This window comes from Pituophis catenifer, unplaced genomic scaffold (assembly GCF_029215685.1).
Source record: "Pituophis catenifer annectens isolate HBS135680 unplaced genomic scaffold, rPitCat1.0.hap2 SCAF_14, whole genome shotgun sequence".
Classification (NCBI taxonomy): Eukaryota; Metazoa; Chordata; class Lepidosauria; order Squamata; family Colubridae; genus Pituophis; species Pituophis catenifer.
This window is the reverse complement of record NW_027256894.1, coordinates 4,625,401-4,639,820: the sequence shown is the minus strand read 5'-3', so window position 1 is coordinate 4,639,820 and position 14,420 is coordinate 4,625,401. Positions and strand designations below refer to the sequence as shown.

At 45.2% G+C, this 14,420-nt stretch overlaps 1 protein-coding gene across 1 annotated transcript in view; it reads left to right on the top strand.

Moving 5' to 3' along the window:
• Positions 1-8,791: 8,791 nt before the first annotated feature.
• Positions 8,792-14,420, top strand: part of SYNM (synemin) — a 33,053-nt gene continuing 27,424 nt past the window's right edge. The window contains exon 1 of the mRNA XM_070953827.1: positions 8,792-9,636. Coding sequence (XP_070809928.1) covers positions 8,866-9,636 — 771 coding nt within the window. The 5' untranslated portion in view covers positions 8,792-8,865. The remainder of the gene's footprint in view (positions 9,637-14,420) is intronic.

Genomic DNA, 14,420 nt, shown 5'->3' with positions numbered 1-14,420 from the left:
AATATGAACCAGTTGCCAAAGCCTCTGAATTTTGATCATGTGACCGTGGGGATGCTGCAATGGTCACAAGTGAGAAAACTGGTCATAAGTCACTATTTTCAGTGACACTGTAAATTTGAAAGGTCACTAAATGAACTGTTGTAAGAGAGAGGAGGGGGTCAAGCTATTTTCCAAAGTACTTGAAGGTCAGACAAGGAATAATGGATGGAAACTGAACAAGGAGAGATTCAACCTGGAAATAAGGAGAAATTTTCTGAGAACAATCAATGGAACAGGAGTTGCCTTCAGAAGTTTTGGGAGCTTCATCACTGGAGGCTTTCAAGAAGAGACTGGGTTGCCATCTGTAAGAAATGGTGTAGGGTCTCCTGCTTGGGTGGGGGGTTGGACTAGATGACCTACAACAGTGTTGGCTAACCTTTTTGCCATCACGTGCCAGGAAGGGGGGGGCGGGGGAGGTTCGCACACGTGTGTGCCCACACCCATAATTCTATGTGGGCCATTTCGGGCCTCCGGAGGATCTCTGGAGGGATGGGGAAGGCTGTTTTCGCCCTCCCCAGATGCATAGAGAGGATTTGGATCCAGGTGAGAAAGAAAAACGGGCCTTCCCCACGCACTCCAGGCCCTCCGGAGGCAGGAAACAGCCTGTTTTCCTAATTCTGATGGGCCCAGAAGCCCGAAAATCAGCTGGCATGCGCGCTGGAGCTGAGCTGGGGTGCCCACTGATATGGCTACGCGTGCCCATAGGTTCGCCATCAAGGACCTACAAGGTCCCTTCCAACTCTGTTAATCTGTATCTGTAAATCAAGAAATACCTGTACAGTCCTTTGCTTCAAATTCTTCTTGAAATTTGAATCCATTCCGCCACCACACCCTGATGTTCTCCACATGTGGTTGTGGAGTTGGAAACATTCCTTTATAGTTTTTTTTTTTTAAATAACCTTGATCTTTTACAGCTCTCCAGATTTTGGAGTCTGAGCTGAGAATGGAGAAGAAAACTTGAAAAGTCCATCAAAGTTTCCACAATACCTTAAGAAGCTCACATAAAAGACTAATAGCCCCCTGATGCCTTTCTGTAGTGCAACCTATACAGGAATGTGAAATTTTACACACTTGAGTGAAAGATTCCACATGGCAGCCTCCAAATGGTTTAAATCTGCTCTCTTCAAAGAAAGAATATTTTAAAGTTTACCTGGCAGGCTGTTTACGGCTGGTAGAATTCTCTGCACCCGAGACTTAAAGAGACGTCCCTCTTTAAACGCTGCAATAGATTTATCTTGAAAATCGTCCTTCTTTTTTTGCAAATCCTGAACTCAAAGTAAAGCTCAAGGAATACTCAGCCGCAGGATTCAGCCAGCTGATTCTTTAAATCAAAGGTCCCCAAACTTGGCAGCTTTAAGACTTGTGGACTTCAACTCCCAGAATTCTCCAGCCAGCTATGCTGGCTGGAGAATTCTGGGAGTTGAAATCCACAAGTCTTAAAGCTGCCAAGTTTGGAGACCTCTGCTTTAAACATTTAGCATGATCTCCAGCATTTGAGAAAAATAACAGCTTTGCATATAACTTGTTAATTAGGGTAGTATTTTAGATATTTGCTCTTCTGATAGTTCCAATGAATTTTACGACATGGCAAGAAGTAACGTGTAGAAGGTTGTTAAAGAGAGATTCAACCTAGAAGTAAGGAGAAATTTCCTGACGGTGAGAACAATTAATCGGCGGACTAGCCTGCCTGTCGGAGTTTTTAGTGCTCCGTTACAAGAAGTTTTGAAGAAGAGATTGGACAATCATTTAATCAGGATGGCATAAACTCTCCTGCCTTGAGCAGAAGGTTAGGTTAGAAGATCTCTGAGATCCCTTCCGGTTTTAGAATTCTGTGTTCTTTTTTTATTCTGTCTAATAGATGAATAAGTCTGCAAGATAGGGGGAAAATCAAGTTTCATTACAGCTGTGTAGTGCAATTACAGTTCTACCAGCCCACAGCAGAGGTGGGCTGCACATACTTTAAAAACTGGTTCACTGAAAATGTAAGCGCGCATGCACGCCTACTTCGTGCGTGCTTTGCGTCTGCACCTTCCTCACTTGCGTGCAATACCTAAAACCAAGGGTTTTTTTGATGGGGGCAGCTTCCTGCACACCTGCTAGGTCAGCCACGGTTAGTAGAACGGGAGAGGTGCACAAATCAGCTGGGCTGCGGGGTGAGCGAGCCGGAAAATGAAATATCTAGGACCAGATAGCGTCGAAGCCAGTGGTGGGTTTCACATTTTTTTACTACCGGTTCTGTGGGCGTGGCTTACTTGGTGGTCATATGACTGAGTGGGCGTGGCCAATTTGACATCATTCACAGCCACTCAGTCACATGATCAACCCACCTAGCCATGCCCACAGAAAAAGGTAGGAAATGTTTTTGAATTTCTACCTGTCGATTTATTTTCTGCCCAGGCCTGGCCTAACCTATCAAAGGCCTCCACCTGCATGCCACCCTGCCCTCCCTCCACCAGTCGCATGCGTTGCCCCGTTTCCTCTCCTTCAGCGGCCCCGGCCCTACCCCCACTTCCTCCCCGACCACCGCCTCTTTCTTCAGGCTGCTTACCTTCCTCCCGCGGCGGCTGGTCCGGAGTCCGGAAGGCAATCTGACCTCCGGTAGTTTTCGGCGGCCTCCAGCCAGCCGCCGCTGCCGGGAAGCAGCTGGCAAAGAGGCGGCAGCTGGGAGGCTTCTCGCAGTCGCATCAAAAAAGAAAAAGCCTCTCTTTGAGAGGTGCTTTGTGGTTGTGGCAGCTGGCCACAGGCCACCGAAAACTACTGGAGGTCACTGAAAAAGTCACTGCCGCTGTCGCCGCCCTGTTCTTTGCCCGGCCGTGCACACGCATCCCATTGCCTGCTGCATTGCGCTTGGACTGACACAGCAGGCAATGGGATGTGTCACTCCGAGCGCAGGCAATGGGCTTTTTTTTTTTTCGATGTGACTGCGAGAAGCCTCCCAGCCACCTCCTCTTTGCCAGCTGCTTCCCGGCAGTCGTGCGGGCAGGTGGGGCAAGCGAGCCGCAACCGGGCTACTGGTTCGGTGGTGTGGCCAGCCAGCGGTCACTACCGGTTCGGGGGTGTGGCCAGCCAGCGGTCACTACCGGTTCGGCGACCCAGGCCAAATTACCGCTACCCACCACTGGTTGGGGCGGGGGGGGCAGGGCCAACCAGTGCTTTGAACTACTGAACCACCAGCAGCCCACCACTGGCTCATACTCTGTATTTAAAACATTTTTGAGATATTTATTACATCCTTCATAATGTGTTTGGAAGGACATATTTTAGAAAAATCTTGCCCAAGTTTTCTGTTAATTAAAATAATTTTTGAATTTGGCTGTTGTTCCTGGAAAGCTTCCGTGTGCTTTCTATACAGTTATTGTAACGTCCTTTAATACAGGTTTGTAAATCTGATTTTTTTAAAAAAACAGAATTTTAACATTCTAAAACTGATTCATCCGAGATTGATAGAAAAGAGAATATACCAACTCGTTTTCCATACGAGCTGTACGTACAACCTCCTTTCAAAATACAACTCCAAGGGTGAAATTTTCCATTGCTACAAAATATAAGATACTCAGAAATCAATTTTGCTCATTCTTAACCATTATTTTTCTCCCAGACTTGTTGTCACTTAAGTCTTCCAGATAGTTATGTAATAACAACAATCTGTCTGTTGTGATTGTTGAATAAAATGAATAAAATGCACCATCTAGAGGCAACCTCAGGAATTGCAAGCATTTTAACTGACACACATACGCAAACGGGGACCATATTATATAAACACAGACAAACTGACAAGATATAGATAGAGACTATTGAAGAAAGGATAAGAAAGGGCCTCCAAACTTGGCAACTTTAAGATGTGTGGCTGGGGAATTCCAGGAATTCTGGGAGTTGAAGTCCACAGGTTGTCACTCACTTCCACCGGTCACATGACCCCCCCCTAGCCACGCCTACCCAGCTGGTCATTAGGGCAGAGAACCAGCTGTTAAAAAACACCAGGAATCACAAAATCCTTTTGACATCTCTCTCTCCCCCTCCCTCCCACCCTCTCTGTATCTCTGTTTCTGCCCTGGCCGCCTCTCCAACCCCCGCCGTCGCCCTTACCTTCTCAGGCCAGGCGAGGAGTGACTGGGAGGGGAGGGCGAGGGGCGGGGCCAGCCAGTGTTGGGATCACCTGACAAGGAGCCACAGCAGAGGGCCCAAAGAGTCACATGCAGCTCCGGAGCCATAGGTTGCTGACCCGTCGTAGCCACTTGTGCAAGGACTGGTTGTAAATCACTTTTTCAAGTGCCATTGCAATTTTGTGTATAAATACTTTTTATTGTTTTGTATCACATATTCAATTTCTGTGCCATTGCAATTTTGAACAGTGACTAAACAAATGCTCATAAATGCTCTGGATTAGCTGTATGCTGGATCCAGATTGCTGATTTTTTTTCCCTCTGGATCTAGGAGAGAATTTGAGATTACCCATATGTACAAAAAACTACTGTTTTTTGTTGTTGTATTTTTTGTGAGTACACAGCAAGAACAAATGTTTTTGTGGTTTCTTGCAAACAGCTGGAAGTTGCAGGATTCTGCCAAGCTCAAAGCTATTAAAGTAATCTTTTATAGACTTCAGGATTTAACTAAACCTCGTCTTTTTAATCTTTGTTTGGTTGTTTGTTTTTTTAGCTGCTTGTTTAAAGATTGCCTTCAGAAACACAAGTCTTGTTGTCTTTAATAAGTGGGTCCTTCTTTAATTCGTTAAGACAGAAAATTACAAGTTTTATAAGTTTTTTTTTCCTGAAATATACAGCAAAAGGGTGATTGCAGTTATTACTGTAAAGATTTAAATGGAATATTGGCTCAGATGGGCTGGATGGAAGACTTTGAAGTTAATCCTTTCTCCTGGGAAAATCTCCTTGTTAATACTTGGATACTGATAAAAATGTGAAGATTGGACACTAGAGGGCATCAGATGGCAGTTTGAAAAGAAATGTGTTCAGGGAGTGGCCAGGAAGTTTTGTAATTTTTTAATTCTAGTATTGGAATTGAATAGGAACAAACCACATTGAATAAAATTGAAACTGACTTACAGATGGATTTTTTAAAAAAAAATACAGTCTACAAGAAAAATATGGAAATAACGGATTTACAAATGGAATTGGATGAAGATTTTAAAATGGAAAAAGATATCCAAATAATACGCCAGAAACAATGTGGATAATCTTTTTTTTTTTTATTGGATTTACAAAAGGAGTTGTCACACAGGAAGGAGGACAACAGAAGCCTGACAAAGATAACAAGAATTTTGGGAAAAGAGACAAAGAGAGTGTGAAAAACAGGTGTTAGAATTTTCTTTGAATTTTCTTTCTTTAAATTGGATGTTTTAAATTTTTGGGGTTTTAAATTAAGCCAAATTTATTTAATACTTTTAAATTATTTTAAATTGATGTTTATTCTGTTTTTAAATAGGCTGTACACCGCCCTGAGTCCTTCGGGAGAAGGGCGGTATAGAAATAAAATTATTATTATTATTATTTATTATTATTATTTGAGCAGTTTAAAGATCATTGGAAGGAAGAAGAAAGATTACAAACAGTGGTTTATCAGAGCAAGGTTAAGATAATGAGTTGGTCTTTCTAATGATGCTTAATAGTTTTTCTAATTGGGATAGACTTTGACTATTTGCAGAAAGGAAATTCAGTCTGATTGTAATAGATAAGGTTTATAGTACTTATGTCATTATTTCTGATCCTCCTTACTTTTGCTGATTAATATGGAGAAATGAGGTTTCAGAGACAGGCTTATAGAGCATGGGATGAGGAATTTAACAGAATAACAGAGTTTGAAGGGATCTTGGTGATCTTCTATCCAACCCAAGGCTCAAGCAGGAGACAGCTTGTATTTTAAGCCGGGGTCTCCAACCTTGGCAACTTTAAGACTTGTGGACTTCAACTCCCAGAGTTCCTCAGCCAGCTTTGTCTTAAGAGACAGTGATAAATTGTTAGTAGTGGTTAATGTTGATTATACTTGTTGGGGATGAAGAGAGATTCTTCTTTTTCTTTCCTAATTCTTTTTTCTGCACTTTTTAATTTAACTCGTTTCCTCTTTAATGTATTTCTGTATTATGCACTTCTATTACTTTTATCTGTATAATATGATCTTTAATAAAATTATTGGGGGGGAGGAATGAAGGAAAATATCCCAGATGGTAAAAGGGTTACGTGTAGTCCTTAATGTATGACCACAATTGAGCCCCAAATTTCCGTTACTAAATGAGACAGTTGTCAAACGACTTTTGCCCCATTTTACCACCTGGCCACAGTTGTTAAGTGAGTAACACGGTTGTTAAGTGAATCTGGCTTCCCCATTGACTTTGCTTGTCACTTTTTTCAGTGCTATAACTTCAGTCAGTCAGTAAATTGTAAATTGAGGATTATCTGTATATTATACGGATAAACTTAATAGGAATACTTAATATCTACAGGCAATATCTAGAGACACCTCACATAAATTGTTTCAATTTCTATCTTCAAAATGGCACTGCACACCCAGAACAACTAGACACAAGGACAGTTTTTTCCCCTATGCCATCACTCTGCTAAACAACTAATTCCCACAACACTGTCAAACTATTTACTAAGACTATTACTATTCTTCTTCTCATCCTTCCTATTACCTATCTCCTCCCACTTATGACTATACAGTAGTGGCCAAAATTGTGGAAACCTTTTGGGAAAAGTGTACTTTCTAAAACTAGCTAATAACACCACTTTTGGGGGAAGTAGTACCATAAAATTAAATATCAGTGGAAAGATAATTTAATCAAGAATGTAATGCAATGACTTTTATGAAGGATTTGCGATTAGAATAGCAGTTACAGTATAAGGAAGAAAAGTGAAACACATAGAAAAAAATGAGATATACAAAAATTATCACCATAGAAAAAATGAGATATACAAAAATTATCGCCATGTCAGTTAATACTTAGTTGGGTAACCTTTAGCATGAATTATGGCCCTACAGCGTCTTCCCATGGAGTGAACCAAGTATTTTTTAGTTCTGCAGCTGTTATCATATGAAACCAAGATTGAATGATGGCTTCTATTAACTGGGTTTTATTGCTGGGTCGCTTCTGACTAACAAGTTTCTTTAGTCGGCTCCATAGATTTTCAATTGGGTTAAGGTCTGGGCTATTCCCAGCAGTGGTGGGTTTCAAAAATGTTTACTACCGGTTCTGTGGGTGTGGCTTGGTAGGCGTGGCAGGGGAAGGATACTGCAAAATCCCCATTTCCTTCCGCTCAGCTGGGACTCGGGAGGCAGAGAATAGATGGGGGCGGGGCCAGTCAGAATTTTTACTACTGGTTCTCCGAACTACTCAAAATTTCCACTACCGGTTCTCCAGAACTGGTCAGAACCTGCTGAAACCCACCTCTGATTCCCAGGCCATTCCAGCAGTGGAATAGGATTATCTTGAAACTCTAAAAAAAAAAAAAAAAAAAAAGTGGTGTTATTAGCCATCAAACCTCAAAAATACACTTTTCCTAAAAGGTTTCCACAATTTTGGCCACTGCTGTAACCTTGTTGCTTGTATCTTTACGATTTATATTGTTTTATTTAGTCTCCTAATATGATTTGATTGCTTATTAGTATTGAAGGGAAACAATAATAAGGATATAATAAATAATGCTAGGATATGATATACTGGTATACTAGATTCTGTAACCATTAGGTTCTTGTAATACACATATGCCTTTGTATTTGTATCACATATATTATGCCTTTATATTTGTATCTCCTGTAACAAACATATTCTGTTATTAGGCCTGTAATGTATCTGGTATTTGTCAGACATATGTCCCTGCCATTTGACCTGAACCCATATTAATCTTCTCCCTGTTTCTTTCTTGTGCCATCTAAGAGCATGGTACTATCTCAGTCTTAATTTATGTTGATCTGGATAGACTCCTACTTTCCAGGGCCAGGGGGCCTAAGTGGCCAATTGAGTAAACAAAGAAATGCTCAAGATGACTACTTGGGAAGTTTCTATTCCCCCTTGCAGGGCAACAAGGAATGCACGGGCCTGGATTGGGAGGCCAGAGTTGGGTACTAAGCTGACGTCTCTGAGGGTATAAAAGGACGCCATACCTTCCCCAAGGTGTGGCTATCTCCTCGCATGCATTGTATCTGTATGTTCTGGATATAGTCCCACCCAGTATTTTGTTTTTGGCCATAAATAAAATCTGTTTTTTTGCAAGCCTCGTCTTGAGTCTCTCTCTTTGGCATTCTGGTGACTCAAGTGTATTTTGGGACCTTACAGTATCCTATGACGATCACTAAATGTTGTATCTTATGATTCTTGATGAATGTACTTATTTTTCTTTTTATGTACACTGAGAGCATATGCACCAAAGACAAATTCCTTGTGTGTCCAATCACCCTTGGCCAATAAAGAATTCTCTTCTAAAAATTCTATTCCATTAATCCGCAAATAAACTCAAAAAGAAACCATTAAGGAGGGGAAACTCCATCCAACGCCTTGTCCAAAAGTTCCTTTCCTGCCTCTCAGCTCAAAATCTTTTGGGTCATTCCTTTTGGTATTTTTTTTCCTCCGCCCACGCCAAAAATCTCTCGGGAACGGAGACTTTGGGTGGATCCCCCCAAGAAGCCTCTCCAGCAGCGAAACCCGCCAGCAGAGGCCGCTGCTTGGCCGGCCCGAGCCCGGCGCTCTCCCCACCCTCCGGGCCCAGCCCGTCTCCAAAACGCCGGAGCAGCTGCCGGCGGGCAAAGAGCGGGCAGCGCGCCTCGGAGGAGCCGCTCGGGCCGGGCTGGGAGCCGGAGAAGGGAGTCGGGCCGGCCATGCAGCGGGACGAATGGGACGAGCAGAGCGAGCTGCGGGAGCTCAACGCCCGCCTGGAGCTCTACGTGCGGCGGGTGCGGGATTTGGAGCAGGAGAACCGGTGCTTGGCGCACGAGTTGGCCGCCTTGCGCAGCCGGGAAGGACGCGCCGGCCGCTGGCAGGAGACGGAGCAAGAGGTAGCCGAGCTGCGCTGGGTGGTGGCCGACCTGAGCCGGGCTAAAGGCGAAGCCGAGCTGGAACGGGATGCGCTGCGCAAAGAGTTGGAGAGCTTGGAGAGGCTGTGCGCGCAAGTTGGAGAGCTGCGCCTCCGCCGCCTGGAGCCCGAGGTGGCCCGGCAGCAGCAGCAGCTGGCGGGGCTGCGGGCCGACTGCGCCGCTCTGGAAGCGCTGCTGGAGCAACTCCTGGCCGAGCACCGAGGGCTGCAGGAAGCGCGCAAGCAGCGGCCGGCTGCGCTTCTGCCTGCCCCGCGCGTCCTCCGGGCTGAGCGCTTGGAGAGACGGCAGCTGGAATCCGACTTCGCGCTGGTGTTGAGCTGGAGCTGCGCGCAGAGCCTGGAGCGCTACGAGGCCGAGCTGCGGGCCCTGCAGGAGCTGGAGGGCCGCCTCGGTCACCAAGACCTGCGCCAGCTGCGCGCCCAGAACCAGGAGAGCCGTCGCCGCCTCGAGGAGCTGTGGCGCCGCTGCCGGGAGCTTTGCGCGCTGGGCGAGCGGCTGGAAGAGGAGCGGCTGGCGCAGCAGGAGAGGCACGGCGCCCAGCTGGCCGAGTACCAGGTGAGGCCGTCGGGCAGGGCGAGAGCGAGGGAGGCCGGCCGGGCGGAGACCGGTGGAGCTCGCCAAGATGCTGGGGGCTGAAGCTCCGGCTTCCTCTTTTTTTAGAAAGCCGGTTGGCCGTCGGAAAAGTTTCTTGGCGCGTTCCGGGTTTTTCTTTTTTTAAACAGCCGGTAGGAAAAGGTGACTCGCCTTCCTTTTCGGACTTTCGGACCCCACAAAGCGATCTGAAGTCCTGATTATATGCAGAATTGCAGAATAAGTCAGTTGGAAGGGACCTTGGAGGTCTTCTAGTCCAACCCTCTCTCCAGCAGGAGAGCCTATACAGTAGTGGCCAAAATTGTGGAAACCTTTTGGGAAAAGTGTATTTTTGAGGTGTGATGGCTAATAACACCACTTTTTTTTTTGAGTTTCAAGATAATCCTATTCCACTTGCTGGAATGGCCTGGGAATAGCCCAGACCTTAACCCAATTGAAAATCTATGGAGCTGATTAAAGAAACTTGTTAGTCAGAGTGACCCAGCAATAAAACCCAGTTAATAGAAGCCATCATTCCATCTTGGTTTCACATTAGAACAGCTGCAGAACTAAAAGACTTGGTTCACTCCATGGGAAGACGTTGTAAGGTCGTCATTCATGCTAAAGGTTACCCAACTAAGGATTAACTGGCATGGTGATAATTTTTGTATATCTCATTTTTTCTACAGTGATAATTTTTTGTATATCTCATTTTTTCTACATGTTCCACTTTTCTTCTTTATACTGTAACTGCTATTCTAATAGCAAATCCTTCATAAAAGTTATTGCGTTACATTCTTGATTAAATTATCTTTCCATTGATATATAATTTTATGGTACTACTCTCCAAAAAAGTGATGCTATTAGCTAGTTCTAGAAAATACACTTTTCCCAAAAGTTTTCTACAATTTTGGCCACTACTGTATATTCTAGACAAATGGCTGTCTAATCTCTTCTTAAAAACTTCAGTTTAACACAAAACTCCAGTGATGGAGCACTCACAACTTTTGGAGGCAAGCAGTTCCATTGATTCATTAATAATAAATTTAGTTTTCCTCTAATGCTTTCATTCCTCCAAGCATCACACAGATATATAATCTCGGGGAACGTTTACAACCTCCTGATAAAACAGGTTAACATTATTCCCCATTAATTTGTCCCAAAATCATGTTCTTGCTGATATTTTAACCAAACTTTTCAATAAAGCAAGAAATCAAGTTTATACTTTGACATCCTTACTTATAGATGTGGCGTTTGTCAGTACAGGTAATCCTCAATTTATGACCACAATTGAGCCCAAAATTTCTGTTGCTAAGGAAGGCAGTTGTTAAGTGAGTTTTGTCCCATTTTATGACCTTTTTGAGACACTTGTCTAATGAATCCCTGCAGTTGTCAAGTTAGTCGTGCGGTTGTTAAGTGAATCTGGCTTCCCCCATTGACTTTGCTGGTCAGAAGGTTGCAAAATGGGATCAGACGGCCCCCGGACACTGCAACCGTCATAAATATGAACCAGTTGCCAAGCATCTGAATTTTGATCATGTGACCATGGGGATGCTGCAAAGGTCGTAAGTGTGAAAAATGGTGATAAGTCACTTTCTTCAGTGCTGTTATAACTTTGAATGGTCACTAAATGAATGGTTGCAAGTCAAGGACTTTGTTGTTGTTGTTGTTGTTAGTTGCGAAGTCATGTCCAACCCATCGCGACCCCATGGGCAATGTTCCTCCAGGCCTTCCTGTCCTCTACCATCCCTCTGAGTCCATTTAAGATCACGCTGACTGCTTCAGTGACTCCATCCAGCCACCTCGTTCTCTGCCGTCCCCTTCTTCTTTTGCCCTCAATCTTTCCCAGCATTCGGCTCTTCTCCAGTGAGTCTGTCCTTCTCATTAGGTGGCCAAAGTATTTGAGTTTCCTCTTCAGGATCTGGCCTTCTAAAGAGCAGTCGGGGTTGATCTCCTCCAAGACTGACCGGTTGAATCGCCTTGCAGTCCAAGGGACTCTCTGGAGTCTTCTCCAGCACCAGAGTTCAAAGGCCTCCATTCTTTGGCGCTCAGCCTTCCTTATGATCCAACTTTCACAGCCATACATTGCAACTGGGAAAACCATCGCCTTGACTATGCACACTTTTGTTGGCAAGGTGATGTCTCTGCTTTTTACCGTGTTTCCCCAAAAATAAGACCCCGTTTTATATTTTTTTGATCCCTGAAGTAAGCGCTTGGCTTTATTGCCATGCGCTCAAAAGCCTGATTGGGCTTATTATCAGGGGATGTCTTATTTTGGGGGAAACAGGGTAGTAGGCTGTCTAGATTTGCCATAGCTTTCCTCCCCAGGAGCAAGTGTCTTTTAATTTCTTGGCTGTAGTCCCCTTGGCTGTAGTGCGATGATCTTGGAGCCCAGGAAAATAAAATCTGTCAGTTCCTCCATTTCTTCCCCATCTATTTGCCAAGGACTAGCTATACCCAATATATGTTTGCTGAAATGGGATTTAATGCCAACACAATTTCATGAGTCACAGCCTTTCTGCCAGTTGCCCATCCATTAAAGGCTCCACCTCCCAAGAGACCCAGGCCCATACTGCCCCTTGACTACTAGAGAAAAGAGGGTAGGGGACAGAGTTAGCCCTTCAAGCTGATTGTTGGGCTCATCTCCCAATCCTTTCTTGGGATGTTCATTTACCCATTTATAATTCTGATTTCAATGAACACATTGTCAATGGCAACAATATATTCAATACTGTAGAATTACAAGCAGAACTCTTTCACTCTACGTTTAGTAACGTTTTTGTAAACTGCTCTAGGCTAATTCCGGGACTTTTGAAGTTTTCCGGAAGTAATAGGGTCAAGAAACTAAAACTTTTAAATTGGTGTTTTTCAGCCCTGGCAGCTTTAATATGTGGACTTCAATTCCCAGAAGTCCCCAGACTAGCATGATTAAGTTGTTCTACCTATATTACAGCTTCCAGGGCTTGTAAATTAAATTCTTACTAGGTTGATGATGGTGGTAACAATGAGGAGCTGGTCTACTTATGGGTCAGTGGTGGGATTCAATTTTTTTTACTACCGGTTCTGTAGGTGTGGCTTGGTGGGCGTGGCTTGGTGGGCATGGAAAGGAAGGATACTGTAAAATCTCCATCCCCTCCCCACTCCTGGGGGAAGGATACTGCAAAATCCCCATTTCCTCCCGATCGGCTGGGACTCGGGAGGCAGAGAATAGATGGGGCGGGGCCAGTCACAGGTGGTATTTTGTGGCTCCCTGTGTTTTCTTTTCTGTGGGAAACGGGCTCCAAATGGCCCTTTGAGTGTTTAAGGTTGCAGACTCCTGTTCTAGCAGATGGGGAAGCAAATTCAGCCTGGAAACCTCTTCCATCTCATCCCCCTCGCGAAGCGAAACAAAACGATTGGATGGCTCACATTTTTGGCTTCCGCCGTCCCAAGCCCAGGACAAAATGTTCTCTCTGGAAGAGAGAAATGAAGACGTGTCACCCTTTCCAACCTCCCCTGTTGAGAACAGCTCGGCGAGGTTTAAATTTCACTCAGGGCTGCCTGCCATGACTATTCTGCAGTGATCTTTGGCTCCAGGAAAAGGCTAGAATATGGTCAGATGGAATGGCAATCAGCTACTGGACTCCGTATGAAGAAACAGGTGTTGTGGCCACCTGTACCATTGAGTGAAAAAGCAGCTAGGAAAGTGTAATAAATACATCTCGGGGGCATTCTGGATAAGCAATATCTCTATTACATCAGTGAAGGCGTTTATAAATGTGTCCCAGGGTAACATTACAGGATCCAACCTGGGTCAGACACTGGGTCCAGAGCAGCGGTGGGTTTCACATTTTGTTACTACCAGTTCACGTGCGCGCATAGCTTCCGCAAATCCGCCCTGCCTTCCGTGCATACGCTTTGCTTGCGTGCATGCCTTCCGTGCATGCGCCCAGCCTCAAAAACATGCCTAAAATAGGACGGCATAGCGCCAGGGTGGGTGGGTAGGCCCACCCACGATCTCCACTACCGAACCAGCTAATTACCACCTTTGGTCCAGAGGTTTTGTCTTTCGAGCTTTCGGACTCATGCTGGAGCCCATCCTCAGGGAACTTCTCTTTAGCCTGTCTTCATGGATCGTCTCTCTACAGACCTGACCCAGTTAGTTCAAGGCCCCACTCACACAGGGGGACACACTCTGGAGTTGATTTTCGTCTCTGGTCAGTGGTTGAATGATCTTGGTAGAGGGGACCTAGACATTAAACCCTTGTCATGGACAGATCATTCGCTCCTTCACTTGGACTTTCCAGCCGCTTCCCCCTGCCTCAGGGAGACGGAACCGACCAGGTGGTTCCGTCCCAGGCGCCTGATGGACCCCAAAAGGTTCCTGACGGAGCTTGGGCCGTTTCCTGGGACTCTGGCACATGACTCGACCGAAGACCTGGTGGCCACCTGGGAGAGTGCGGCCGCCAGAGCTTTGGACCACGTTGTGCCTTTGCGGCCTCTGACCCGATGCCGATCTCAATTGGCACCTTGGTTCTCCGAGGAGCTGAGAGAGATGAAGCGTCGGAAAAGATGCCTAGAGAGCATTTGGAAGACTAGTCAATCCGATTCTGACCGAACACTGGTGAGGTCTTATAACAAGACCTACCTAGTGGCGATAAAAGCGGCAAAATCTAACCGTTTTTCCCCTCTTAACGCATCTGCAGAGAACCGCCCAGCCGCTCTGTTTAGGGTGACCCACTCCCTTCTTCGGGGGGGAGTGCGGGAAGATCCCTTGCAGGGTCGAGCTG